General features: G+C 38.1%; 1 protein-coding gene across 6 annotated transcripts in view; it reads left to right on the forward strand.

Annotated features, from left to right (window-relative positions):
- PECAM1 (platelet and endothelial cell adhesion molecule 1) overlaps positions 1-13,172 on the forward strand; it is a 34,709-nt gene that overhangs the window by 16,389 nt on the left and 5,148 nt on the right. For 2 of the 6 annotated variants that reach the window (XM_054846906.1, XM_054846909.1), the window contains 2 exons: positions 3,941-3,997; positions 11,809-11,831. The exons of 1 other annotated variant lie outside the window; for it this stretch is intronic. In XM_054846906.1, the coding sequence (XP_054702881.1) occupies positions 3,941-3,997; positions 11,809-11,831 (80 nt within the window). Of the gene's footprint in view, positions 1-3,871; positions 3,998-11,808; positions 11,832-13,172 lie in introns of all 6 variants that reach the window. 3 more of the 6 variants (XM_054846907.1, XM_054846911.1, XM_054846905.1) reach the window with 2 other exon arrangements.

The raw sequence follows: 13,172 nt of genomic DNA on the forward strand, positions 1-13,172 counted from the left end.
CACTACACAATACAATGGTGTAGAATGGTAAAGATATGTTAGCGCATGGTTATTTAAATTAAAAGCCCTATTAAATGCAAGATCAGCATCTCTAAAAATAGCCTTTGCATCCCATTCCTGATATATAACACTATTCCAGTATACCACGCTGAGTAATAAGATAGTATCCATGCTATGTAAACTGAACCCCATTAAACTGCAAACTGCAAAATAATATTTAAAAGATAGTGTGTATGAGAGATCAGATTATTTTAACTGAATGCTGTCTCATGTGACAGACCTATGTATGACATACGGAAAGTCAATTGATTCTATAAGACTGGACTGTGCTTCAAGTATATTGAGATATGATAGCTCCCTAATCTATTTCTTTTGTTGCACCCAGGACACAAGTGAATGCTTAGCAAATGCATGCTTTGGTTATGTAAATAGCAACTGCACTGCATTTAATGTGTTAATCTTTCAGAGCATCTTGAGGATGCTGCTTAAATGGAAGGAGTTGTCTGAAACCAAGTTGCAAGATTAATTCTTTCAGCTCTGGACTGCCTATCACAATGAGAACAGGATTAGGTTTATTCTTGGGAAAAGAGAAGCAAAGCCGAGTTTCTTTTATATACCCTTGTAATAATCATGTACACCCACAAAAATAATTCAGCCATAGAACTGCCACCGATACTTCTGCCACATTGATGTTATTGTACAAATTTTATTTCAAATCACAATATTCTTTCATGTCTGCCTGTGGGTTATGACCAGCCCTTGTTAGGGAACGGACCTTTCAAATTATCACCTAACTCCAAATCCCTATTGCACCTCTTTTGATTCCACCTGTTTTCTGAATGAAGACAAAGAATATCACGCTTACCTTCTCTCTGGGCATGCATAACTCATTCAGCAGGCTGCACATATAGTCTAGTTCCTCCTGCCTTCTGAGGAACTCCAGATTTCTTTGATGTCTCAGGACTAAATTCAAATTAATTTCTCTTCCTTATCATTTGTTCCTCCTGCCACTGTTGTCAATGTCAAAACTAATGTTCATCTTAGGAGCAGGAGGATCATATTTTGTGTATTGTGAAAGACTACTGCAATAAATACTGCAGTATCTCAGCTGTAACAGTAGCCTTTGTGTCAGTTTTGGCAATCAGGAATAACTGAATGCCACCTCAAAACAAGTTTATATAACTGTAGATAATTGTAGAAGGATGTACATCTTGTATTTGACAGTAAAGAACTACTTACATTTTAAAACAGTTGTTTCACCCTGTTTTTCCAGCACTAGCTGGTCATTTCTGAAATAATTTTTAACACAGTATAATGGCAAATAGACTAGTGCATCAAGAATTTTATATGTACTATGCTTCTGCTAAGGACCAAAAACCAGGGTTCGTTACAGTGTTGCTGATAGTGGTAAGCTTGCTAGAAGCGAAGTTTCACTGCTTTATTTTAAAACTTCCACATGGGAATAACTTGATACCTACTTTTTTAAGTAGGGGTGAAGAGGCTAGACAAATATGAAGTAGAGCTGGGGCTACACAGTCCAGCTCTTATTTGGGGTAGTCATAGCAGAATGTTAATTTGGTATTTAAAGAGGTGGTAATTCTAGAGAATGATTAAATTGCTTATGGAGATTATATGCTTGACAAAAATATAGTGCTTCTCTTTTCTAAAGCTTAGTTGTGAAAAAAGATGGCAAAGTGATTTAGATCCTTTATTGTTAATCCGCGCAAAAAAAAAGGCCAGTGCTAAAGTACGATTAGGAAATATCCTTAAAGTGGGAAGGGAGAAACTGCTAATCATGGCTCAGTAAGAACATGCTCCTTTTACTTTATAGCTGGCTAGTTATCTGCAGGGTGGCACCATTATAAAGTTAGTGGGAACAAAATGATTTGACATTTTGTAATTTTTCCTAGCACATGTTTTCAGTGTTGAGATGACTTTTGGAAGATTAACAAAGAAAACAACATGGGCAGTGGCACTATATCACAATTTAATGAAATGGGTCTGAAAAGAAAAAAAAAAAAAGCAAGCTAAGGAAATGCCTGCCACCAAGTCTTTCCACAGAATCAACAGGATTAGATTTAGGACTGTAATCTGCTAAAAAAATAAAAAAGTGTTCCAAACAAGATGAGCTACCTCTCATTAAAATTCTGAGAAGATTACTTCTTACTTCACTAGAAATTGAATTGATCCTTTAAGCAATAGTCCATAAACATACAAAATGCACTTCAAGATCTTCAGACTATTTTGCAAAGAAAGTTCATGCCAAAACTGCAAGTTTGAAAGCTGTGATTAGGCACTCGGTGAAGTGAAACTCCTACTGTCATTAAAATTAACAGCAGTTTTGCAACTCAATTCTGATGTGTTAGCTCCCAACATTTAGAGGATGCTTAATAGAATTAAAAACAATGAAATTAGCTTTGGGAAATTAGAATGTGGTGCCAGAGACACTTAGGTTCTTCAGAGCAATGCAGAACAGTAACAGTCCTGATTCTGAGTCTAGCTGCACATCAATGTGTCTGAGTTCTTTAAATGTTTTTTATAGCTAAAATACAGGACTCTGCATCCAGAAATGTGATTTTTTTTTTTTTTACATTTTCTTGCAGAGAGGGAACAACTGTATTATTTTTTATTTTTTTTAACTTTAACTAGAAAAATCTAACTTTTTGGTTTATTGAAGGTCCACAGAAATTGAAGGTGATAGTGATAGATTTCTGAGGTTTTCTAAGAGACTCAGTTTCATTGAAGTGAATGAATGTTTCTAAAATGCTTTGAGATCCTTGAACAGCAAGCTCCTAGACCCTGCCTGCATAGGCTTTTATACTAAATTAAGAGAGTGGTTTTAAATGCAGAGTTCTGGAACATTTTACTTTCCTGTGGTTACCCAGGGATTCTTAATCTACAACCATGCAAGAAACCAAGGAAATTATTCTAATCTCCTACTACCCAGAGCTGTGTTTACTCTGATCATAGAGAAACTGAGTTCTTGTTATTTTGAGGCCTTTAGACAAGGCTCTGCCCCTTCCCTACTGGGGTAAGCACCTGTAGTTTGGTATCAGAACTCTGAAGATAGGTTTTCTTTCCCAGATGTCAGATAGCAAAAAAAGGAAGAGCTCTTTGCTTTCCATCTCATACAAGAGCAGAGGTTTACAGGGGCTTATTTGTAAACCTAAGGGTCTGAAATGTATGTGTCTGAGACTAATATTGCATTTGTATCCCAGCTGTGTCCTTGGAGGCGCAAATCTTCTCTGTCCGCTTTTTCTCCTTACTTTCTATCTTTCCACAAGTTTTCTTAGCCTTCACTCCTGCTATGTCCACTGATCTCAGTGCACTAATGGAAGAGTCTGCCATGCTGAGGAATTGAAAGGAGACCTTTCCCAGATAGCACCTGAATAGAAGCTGTGCAGCGTGAAATCTGCAAATACTCTTCTGAGACATCTCACAAAGAACAGCAAATTAGATTATTTTTGTGCCCATATGATTTAATCAGGCTAGTTGCCAAAAGGGGGTGTAGTTAGTCTTCCAAATGATAGATATCCTCAGGTCTAGAATCCCTAAATCCTTAGAACAAATCAAAGAAGCTCTTCACAGCGATTCAGAGAAACTCTTCTCTAGTGGTAGATGTCTCTGTAAAAATAAACCAGCATCAATTTAACTTGAGAAGATTATTAGAATGTTAAAGTCAAATTTAGAAAGGGAAGCCTATTTTCATCATCATTTTTATATGGAGGGAGAGACATCTCTCTCTCAGAACCTTACAGTCTGGGTTTGCGGGAGGGGGTGTAGTTGCTTTTTCGTATAGACTCCACAGGATCATTGCTGCTTGTGTAACTACTTCCTCTGAAAGTAAAACAGTGTGTTCTGTTTGTTTAAGGAGCTTTTCATACGGCAAACAAAACAAAAAAAAGAAAAGAAATTGATTCTGTGCCAATACATTTTCCAGCTCCTGTACAGAAGGGGACTGAAACAGTTTATAGTGAAATCAGAAAAGCTAATAATGGTAAGTAAGCTAGTGAAAAAATTAAATACATAAAGGAAGCATTTGTGTAGAGATTAGGGATAAATTTGTGACTGAATAGTTTAGGAGATAAATGCCATAAAAACACATCTAAGTCACATAGGAACATACCAAATGGCAGCTATGAAAGCACAGGTGTTGACAGATTATATAACACCTTCATGGTTTCTCATAAACCATTGGTATTTAATGCAGTGAGATTAATATTTGTAACATCTACTTCATCAGCCCATTTGCACTGTATCTGCTAAGTAGATTGGCCATACATCTGGATGTGAATCTGGAGCTGAACATGCCCTGTTAGGGATTAGGATGATATATTGTGTTATGTGAAACTGCTCACGAACAACACTTTTCCTCTTAGTTGAGCATGTTTGCCATGTGTTATAAAGTATTACACTGGTTTTGGATATAACCTCAGCAAATATTGATAAAGCCTCCAACAACAAACTCTCAAAACCTTTAAAGCAATATGACCACTTCAGTAGGGTGGGTTGTTTGTTTAAAGCACCATCAAAAATTGTCTTGGAATCTGTGTGCCAGCCACTCTACCCTTCCACCTCCTGTAACACAGACTTTTGTATGCGGGCATTAGCAGCTTACGGGCAATTACTGTCTGTAAATGTTCTAGCAGTAATAACTTCAGAGATAGTAGGTTAAAAGCATTTCTTCATAATTTATCAGAGACTACATCAGAAAGGATTTCCTTTCCTCTCTTTGTGTTAGGAAGTCTAGATTTGTAAATACTAGGGTTGTAAACTGTTCGGGTTTTGTCCCCATCCATGTTATTAACTGGGTTTGTAGTGTGCCACTTATAATTCTTGATTGTTGTGTTTTAATTTGCTTTTTTTTCTATTTTATAAGGGATTTCCCTGCCTGCTCTGACACAGTGTTCTGTTTCTAGGGAATCTTTCATGTGAGGGTCTCCAAGTACTTTAGAAAATATTACTTAATTTTCCCTTGTGAGGACTTATAAGGCAATTTTTATCTCCATTTTACAGCTGAATAAACAGAGAGATTAGGTCATTTGTTTAAGACAATGTGTTCAGAAAGTGACAACACTGGGAACAGAATTTCAGAATCCTGACTCTGGGCTCAGCACCAAGCCCAATGTGTTGTACTCATTTTTCACAGCCTTGCAGTGAAAAGCAGAACATCCTTTAAGCTAAAGAACAGGGCTAGGCACTTCATGTAGGATCGCCTGGCAGCATCATGAGAAAAAAAGCAGCTCGTTTTGGGGCTGAATCCAAAGGCCACTCATGTTCTGAAACATTTTCCACTGCGTGTGAATTGGACCTGTAACAAGCTGCAGAAGCTGATTGTGTAACCCCTTGCTTGCTTTCTGCCGAGGTGTGAAGCTCATTACTACACCTTTCACCATTCCTATTTTTGACATAACAAAGTGTTATATACTAGAAGGATGTTTTCTGAGTTGTAGCATAAACTCAAGATCGGTACAATAATTCAAAGCACTTATAAGACTGTACTTGCCATAAAGCTGGGAACTGCAATAAAATGAGGTATGATTGAAAGACTGAGCTGTATTAGCCAGATGATATGCCAACTGCCCATAATCTTGCAGTCCACCTGCTCTCTTATGCATAACATTCTACAGTTTCAGTTATTCTTGGAAACATAGTAACAGTTTATTGTTTTAATCACGTCTGTTTTTCCTGACTGATACACAGGAAAAGTGTTTCAAATAGATAAGCAGTGCATCACATAGCTATGCAGTTGCTTTGGATAGCTAAGTTACAGTCCATTTAAATGTGACAGTTACTTTGTTTTTTGATAGGCTGTGTGATTGCAAGGTGGCAAAGTATAAATGCAGTGGAGGATTCCGAGGAAATAGATCTATCTTCTTAAGTACTTTAATATATATTAACATAAGTATATTAAAGGCCAGTTGTGAAAGATGCTGAGCATTACTAGTGGATGCAGAAGTTGGTTTACCATTATGATCTTCACTACATTTGAATATTCTTTGAGATTTTTGAGCAAATGCCCAAGAGCACAGTCTCCTTCAGGAAGCTAATGGTTCAGACAAATGTGTCCTCTGAGGAAATTATGTTATTTTGGGAGTTGGTGTCAGCTACCCAATTTGACAGATTTAACACCTAAGACCTATGTAACATTTTATTATTGTTTGGTGGTAACTATTGTGGTTGGGGTTTATTTAACTAGAGTTGAGTGCTTCATGAGCAATTTTGTCTTTTCAAGGAGTTGTCTGTGCATTTCACAAATTGTGTCCACTAGAGAGGAAGCTGAAGAGCTGTCAGTAGTTATGTCTGATGCAATTCTTTGTGACTGAGCTACAATATTTTTCCTCATTTTTCTGATGGCTTTCACTGCTGTCCCCATTAAGGCAGATGCCATATCAGTAACCAACTTCTCTTGTATTTTGGGTTCTACAGCTATTGCTTGTCCTTATCCCAAATCATGAATCCATAGTGCAGGTAGTGCTCTAACCTTTCCCAAGCCCCAGCCCTTTGGCAGTATGCTGAACATCTGCCATTATTATCTTTATTTTTGTTTTCCTGGTATTGGCTATGTTACCTCCTGTTACTGTCATTTCACTGTCTCCATCAGACTGTGGTAAGACTTCCCATCCTATCTGCTGTGCTGCTTTCCTTATTCTGAGTACCAGGCCTAAAGAGGCATTATGTTAGACAGGAATCTGAGAAACAAACTGTCAAATGCACTTTTCAGTTGCAAAAGACCTGCATGTGGTTAACTACAGTTAGCCTGTTAACAGTAGGAAAAGCAGGTCATTTGCAAAATTCAAGTCTAGTCAGGTGTATTTTGATTGAAAGTCAAATAATAGTACTGTAGATAGAGAATGTCAGTCTCTTTAGTTGGATGCTAGATTTCCTCTGATATAATGAGAGGTTTAAGGAGGATGCTAGCATTGTCTGTGAAAGCAACTCAAAGAGATGAAGTTGTCCTTGCATTGTTATTGAAAGGTTAGTTTAATTCAGAGAAAAAAGATTTGATGTTCAGGAAGTTCACCCAGGTATTGGTGTAAAACCTTTTCTAGAGCAATGGGCTGTTACTTTATTATCTTACAGAAAATGCCTTAAGCTTCAAGCCTCCGCTTTAAATCAAACCTTTCATCCAAATGGCAATTTGGGGAATGGTACCAGTCAGGTCAATAAGACCTTTGTCTAAGTCCTTCACACCTATTAGGATGAACTAATTTCCTTAAAATACTCCTTTTTTTAGTTGCTCTATGAAAAGGTCAAAGTATATTTATTGGGAGTCAGGAATACCCAGCCCAGTTCCAGAGCTGTTGCTTGTTCTTCAGAAAGAACTGAGACAGTCTGAGACTTAAGCAAAACAGACAATTGTCTAGATCAACAGACTGCCAAGAGTGATGAAATGACTGTGGCCCTGCTGCCTGCTTTGCGGGTGCAGGAGTCCCAACAGGCTAGGCTGCCAGCTGATGCTCTTCCTGAGGGAGGCATCAGGATGTGTCAGACAGTAAATTCAGCTGGGTGGGTGGAGGCTCTTTTAGATGCATGATTTACTTCCATCACACCTTTCATCTTCCCAAGAGGCAGTAGGGGCAGGAAGTTCAAGCATCTCCATTCTAGTTCTTTATCTCAGCTCCACCCCTTCCCTCAACATTGGTTCCAGTTCTTGGGGTAGCACAGTTCTGTTCATATTCCTGAGAAGACTAGAGCCAACTCCAGTTCACAATTTCCTTACATTTTTTCAGGGCATTTCTTGTGGAAGACAATGTTTTAGTACATTCTCGCTCCTTCAGTGAACTCTGCCTTTGCTCTGTATCGGATCCAAAGCTCACAGTAGCCTGGGATAGGCTTTGCACTGATCTTGACGTGCACTGAATCGAACTTATAGTGGCTTATTGCAAGATAACTATTCTTAATTTCTTATCAGGAAAATGGAAATCTAGTGAACAAAATGCAGAGCCAGCCTTTATGCTGCTAAGTCTGGAAAAATGAATTGGTCACTTGGAAGCAACTGCAGTGGTGAGACAGGAAATTCTAAGAATCCTATTGCAACCAACAATGCACTATGGAAAAATAAATATATCCCAGTGGAAAGAATCATGAGCAATCCCCATTGCATTCAGTGGTTTGGAACAAACTATTAGAAATCAGTTCTAGCAATCAGGAAATCTGCTCAAATACTTTCCTGCTACTGAGCCTCAGGCTTAACACCTCTGTACTTAGCCAGAATTTCCCACTGAACGCCTTTTCCAGTATGGAGAAAACTCACAGGGTCTGGGGATTCGTTATGTTATTCAAAACGCAGGCCTTATGAGCATATGCTAGTTGCATGCAGTCCAAAATCATGCAAAAAACCTTTCCTTTCTCCAAAATCAAGACTCTTTAAATCTTTAGGTTTCCAGACATATTCTAGACCAAAGCCTGGATCTGAGAGACATTGATTCCAGAGCCAAATGCTTAAAATAGCTTCAGCCAAAAATTAGGCAAAGCCAGATGGCTTCAGTAAGACACAAATATGCAGGGAGCTTCTGACCTTGCTTGAACCTAAAATGCAAAGCTGAATTGCATGCATGCCCCTGTGTAAGATCTGTTCCCAAACTGTCTGCCAAGATTCTTTTAGAAGTTACTGCTCCAATAAAAGGCTTGCCAGAATGTAGTGTGTGTCTGCAGATCGGCATCTTCAGTTGATAATCTAGCATCTTAGCTTTCATCAGTGGTGGAGATGGGTTTGAGATGGATTGTGAATTGCAACTGTTTAGGCATATATTCGCCTCTCCATAACCTCTAGCAACGAGACAGGGTAGAGTAGGTGGGGGGATGACAGTGTCTTAAATTCCTGCCATTAACGTATTCCTTTGTAAAGATGTGTTCTTTGAATTTAAACCCCCATCAACTAAAAGCAATAGCAAGAGTTTAAATCTATCAGAAATTTGTAAGAACACCTACCTTTATTAGACTTGGGAATCTTTTAGAAGTCACTAGCACCAGACCTTCAGCTCTGATTCCTTTCATGAAATATGCAGCTTCTTGTTTGCCCTGCCATGGAAGCTTGACCAATTTTTCTTTATATGACTAGAATCCAGTATATCTCATTTCCCTGGTTTTGTTAGTAAGGGAAAGCCAGGTGTCATTTGAAAATCTCTCTGTTCTCTCTCATCACAGTAAAATCAGTGTGTTTCAAGAAAAAAAAACAGTTCATATTTTTAACAGGAATGAAATAAAAAGGTTGTGAAAAGATTGACGTAGCAAAGAATCAGCAAAAGCACCATATCTTTGTGCTTTCATTAGAAGCTACACGCTGGCTTACCCGATTAGTACCTTTTAGAAATCATATAGCCTTCCAGGAGCACTTTCAAAGGGCACAGATTACAACATTCTCCTGGTAGAGATATTGTCCCAAAAATGAGATCATTTATCCAGTGTGCAGTGCACCAATATACAGCACAGAGCAGACATATTTTATTTATTTCATGTCTACACAGAGATGGGTGCTAGGTGGTAATTCCACAAAGATAGCACACTTCACACAGAATCTACAACATATTTATCTTGTGACTGGATTAGAAAAACCTGCCTAAATTTACACTAATTGATTAGTAATTACCACATCATCTACTATTGATCAAGCATATTTAAATTAGCACCATGCTCCTTGAGCATGTGGGGGTAATTCGCATTGTCCGTTAATTGGGTGGGTGGTTGCAAACTCCCCCAGCCACCTTTACCTTTCCCCTAGTTACTGTCGATTTTTGTTGGCTTCATGCCTCTCTGGCAATCACTCAGCTCTCCGTGCCTTCTGGGGCAGGATGTTTCCTTTTTATCAGTTTTTCAGCTCTTCTTCAAGGATACTTTTTAGCAAAGCATGCTTTTTATCAGTCCTTCGGCTCTTCTTCAAAGGTATAGTTGTTAGCAAAGCAAGGTAGCGTATTTAACCCTAAATTAAACAGTGTCTAACCACTAACCCAAACACATTTCTATCCCTGTAAAGTAGAAAATTCTACTTTATAGATATCAGAGATATGATACTAAGAATCATAGATTTGTTTTGGTTGGAAAAGACCTTTAAGATCATCAAGTCCAACCGTTAACCAAGCACTGCCGAGTGTGGCTAGAAAGCCACGCTGTTTTGAGTCTGGGTGACAGATAACAAGGAGACGGGATATCTGTTATTGTGACCTAGTAGCTTTGGGGTAGCAAACATCCCGTTGTTTGAAGTTTGGAATTTATACAAAATTTCTCATTTCCTCCTTCCTGTAAGTACAATACATTGTGACAGAGGACTAAACTACAGCTTGTTAATACCTCACGTCATAAACCTTCCATATAGTTTTGTTCGCTTAAAGTCAAGCTTTGATGTAGCACTGGGTCAGCAGTGGTTTTGTTCACTTCTGTCAGCTCTCAGGACACAAAAAGCTTTTTTGTGTTTCCCATGTAACTTTTTATTTTGTTTCTTCTCAAACTGGCTAAACATATAGGGACCAATCTTGCCAAACACTGGGATCAATTTTATGCGCTGGTATAAGGTGCTGTAGTCACCTCAGTTTTTAATCCTTTCTTAGGCTAAAAGTTCTGGGTAGAATTGTCTTGGAGAAAACTCATAGTGTACAGTGCTAGTGACAGTCATGTAGTCTCTCTGTGTTTCAGAAATTGCAGCACTGTTATCTGCAAAGTTAGGTTCACCTGTGTCCAGTTTCTTCATTACTTCTGCTGGCTGGCAAGGGAGTTTCTAAAAGACCTTTATTAAGGTCTATTTATGGTAGTAATACTCTTCATAATATCCTTCATTTAATGATTTCAGAGAACTTTTCAAAATTTACATAAGTGTTCTGCCTATGGGAGGACTGATGTTGTTATTTGCTATTTAAAAAATGCATACTTAGAAGAAACATAGATTCATAGACTATCCCATGTTTATAGAAAAAATACTGGCAAGATTAATCCAGAGACCTAGTCCAAACCCTCTGCTTTGAGCATTAGATGAATTTCCTTGACACAACCACTGTCCACTGAATTTGATATACTTTTCAAGAAAATCCCCTTTGAGATTCAGCACTCAGTTTTGTCACGTGTGAAATGTCTTAACAGACCATACAAAAGAGTACTTTTAACAAGACTTAAAGTCCTCTTCTAAAAGAGGAGTTAATTTCCTCGTGTCTCTAAATTGTCTTACTTTCAGAGCGCAAAGAAATATTTATGCTTTAGTATTTGAAGGTATTCTGTGAAACTTCTGAATAGCTAAATCCACTTTTTTTAAAAAAACAAAACAAAACAAAGACCTAATCTTAAAGTTTACTAATCCATCCTAAATGGAAAGAGCCTACTGGCTTCCAGGCTTTCATTGGGAACAAGCAACTTTTTATTAATAAAAATTTCAGGTGTCTTTGCAGGATCCTATTTGGCTCTGAAAATTGTATCCTATACCGGATTTCTGCAGTACGTTATTTTCCTGGCAAGGAATTGGAAGAGGAAGTATAATGTTCATGAGAACTTGCCTCTAAAAGGAAGACTCTTTTTTGTCCAGTAACAGCTTGTGCTCTCAGTAGAGACTTCTGCTCTAAACCATAATCAGGGAAGCTGTCAAACATGTACTGTTCAACATGGTCTTTGAAATGTCTGGTCCTAGCCATGTACTTGAATTAGGCTAGTGCTTGGATACTTCTTAGGACCAGAGCTTGAACCTTTATTGTAGGCAGCAATTTTACATCATTGCATGGTGAACAAAAGTTAGATTAAACATAGAAGTCTAATTTTCTGGAACATAGAACTTACCACGTTGCAATGTGCGATTTCATAATTTATACATTGTATTTTATTTTGCAGATTCTGTGGAAAACAGGCATTCTGTAAGTATACATTTTATGTAAGCAGTTAAATATAGGGAAATTGGATTGAAGTTATTGTGTATCTAGTGAGATAGTGTTCAAGTGTTGCTACTTTTTAATTGTTTATTTGTTGTTCAGAACCTTTACTGGATAGCTACTGGGCAATCCTTTCATATATATTCTTACTAGTCAGGCTTTCAGTATGACATTTGTAGAATGGTCAGCTTTAGAAGTCCATGGAACTGACTGGATTTGGTAGTGCTGCTGCAGGAGGTAGATGACAAATACTGAATTTCCAAGAATTTGTGTTGAATATCTGCACAATTTGGTATATGTGCCACACATATTCATGCTAACAGAATGGTACAAGGTTGGGGATGGTTGCTGCTTGCTTCAGGTTCCTGATGGACCTGAGGCACTCAAGATTTGCCTAAGTAAACCTGCTAAGCTGATTAATATATTGCTGGGGACAGAGATGTTGTTCGAGTTCCATCTGTAAAATCTACAGAGTGTTTAGTGCCAGTGAATCTCCTTGGGGCGTGCCTGCTCATATGCACACATGTACATTCTGTGATTGGAATATCCAGAGAAGCGAGGTCCTTCCTAAGATGTGAAATGAAGAGTTAAACTAAGGAGGAATGGCAGATCACCTGAACGTGGGCAGAAGTCACTTCTATTCACTGTCTGTGACTGTTTCCTTCTGGGTTCATTTGCATCTACTGGTGTAGCAAGTGGGATGACTCTAAGGGCTAGTGGTGAAAACCAAGACCTTGTAAGAAATTTTAAAGGCAAGCAATTTTTTTTACCTCAGAGTACATAGCTATGTTGCAGTTATGCTGCTCTAACCAAGAGGTGAGAATAGTACCATCCATATATGGAGGATCTCAGCTAAACAATTACGAGTTTTGTGAAGGTTCTGTAGGTGGTGAACAGTTTTAAATGGCTGGGAAGCCAGTGAAAAAATAGGGATTTTTTTTTTTTTTTTTAAAGAATAAATGTCTTGAATGAGCTGTTACTCTGCTCTCAAGAGATCTAAGAGGCAGGGAACATACATTTCAGGAGTACTTTTATGAATGTTAGATAAGCTAACTAATCCAACCTCAGACCAGGCAGACAGGGTGTTCTCTCTGCCATCCACTTTGTGACTTTGGAACTGTACTTAAAAAGAAAAAAAGAGAGAGCAACTCATAAATAAGAATCACAATAGCACAGTCTACGTCAGCTTATGGCATCCATTTGAGTTTTGAAAGGCTCCATCAGCACTCACATCCCTATGGGATAAAAAAGTAGCCCATTGTATTATTTACAGACACTGGCAGTGCACTGAAGGTCACAGATTGTGTTACAATAAACAGACATATA

This window comes from Grus americana, chromosome 18 (genome assembly GCF_028858705.1).
Source record: "Grus americana isolate bGruAme1 chromosome 18, bGruAme1.mat, whole genome shotgun sequence".
In the NCBI taxonomy this organism is placed as follows: Eukaryota; Metazoa; Chordata; class Aves; order Gruiformes; family Gruidae; genus Grus; species Grus americana.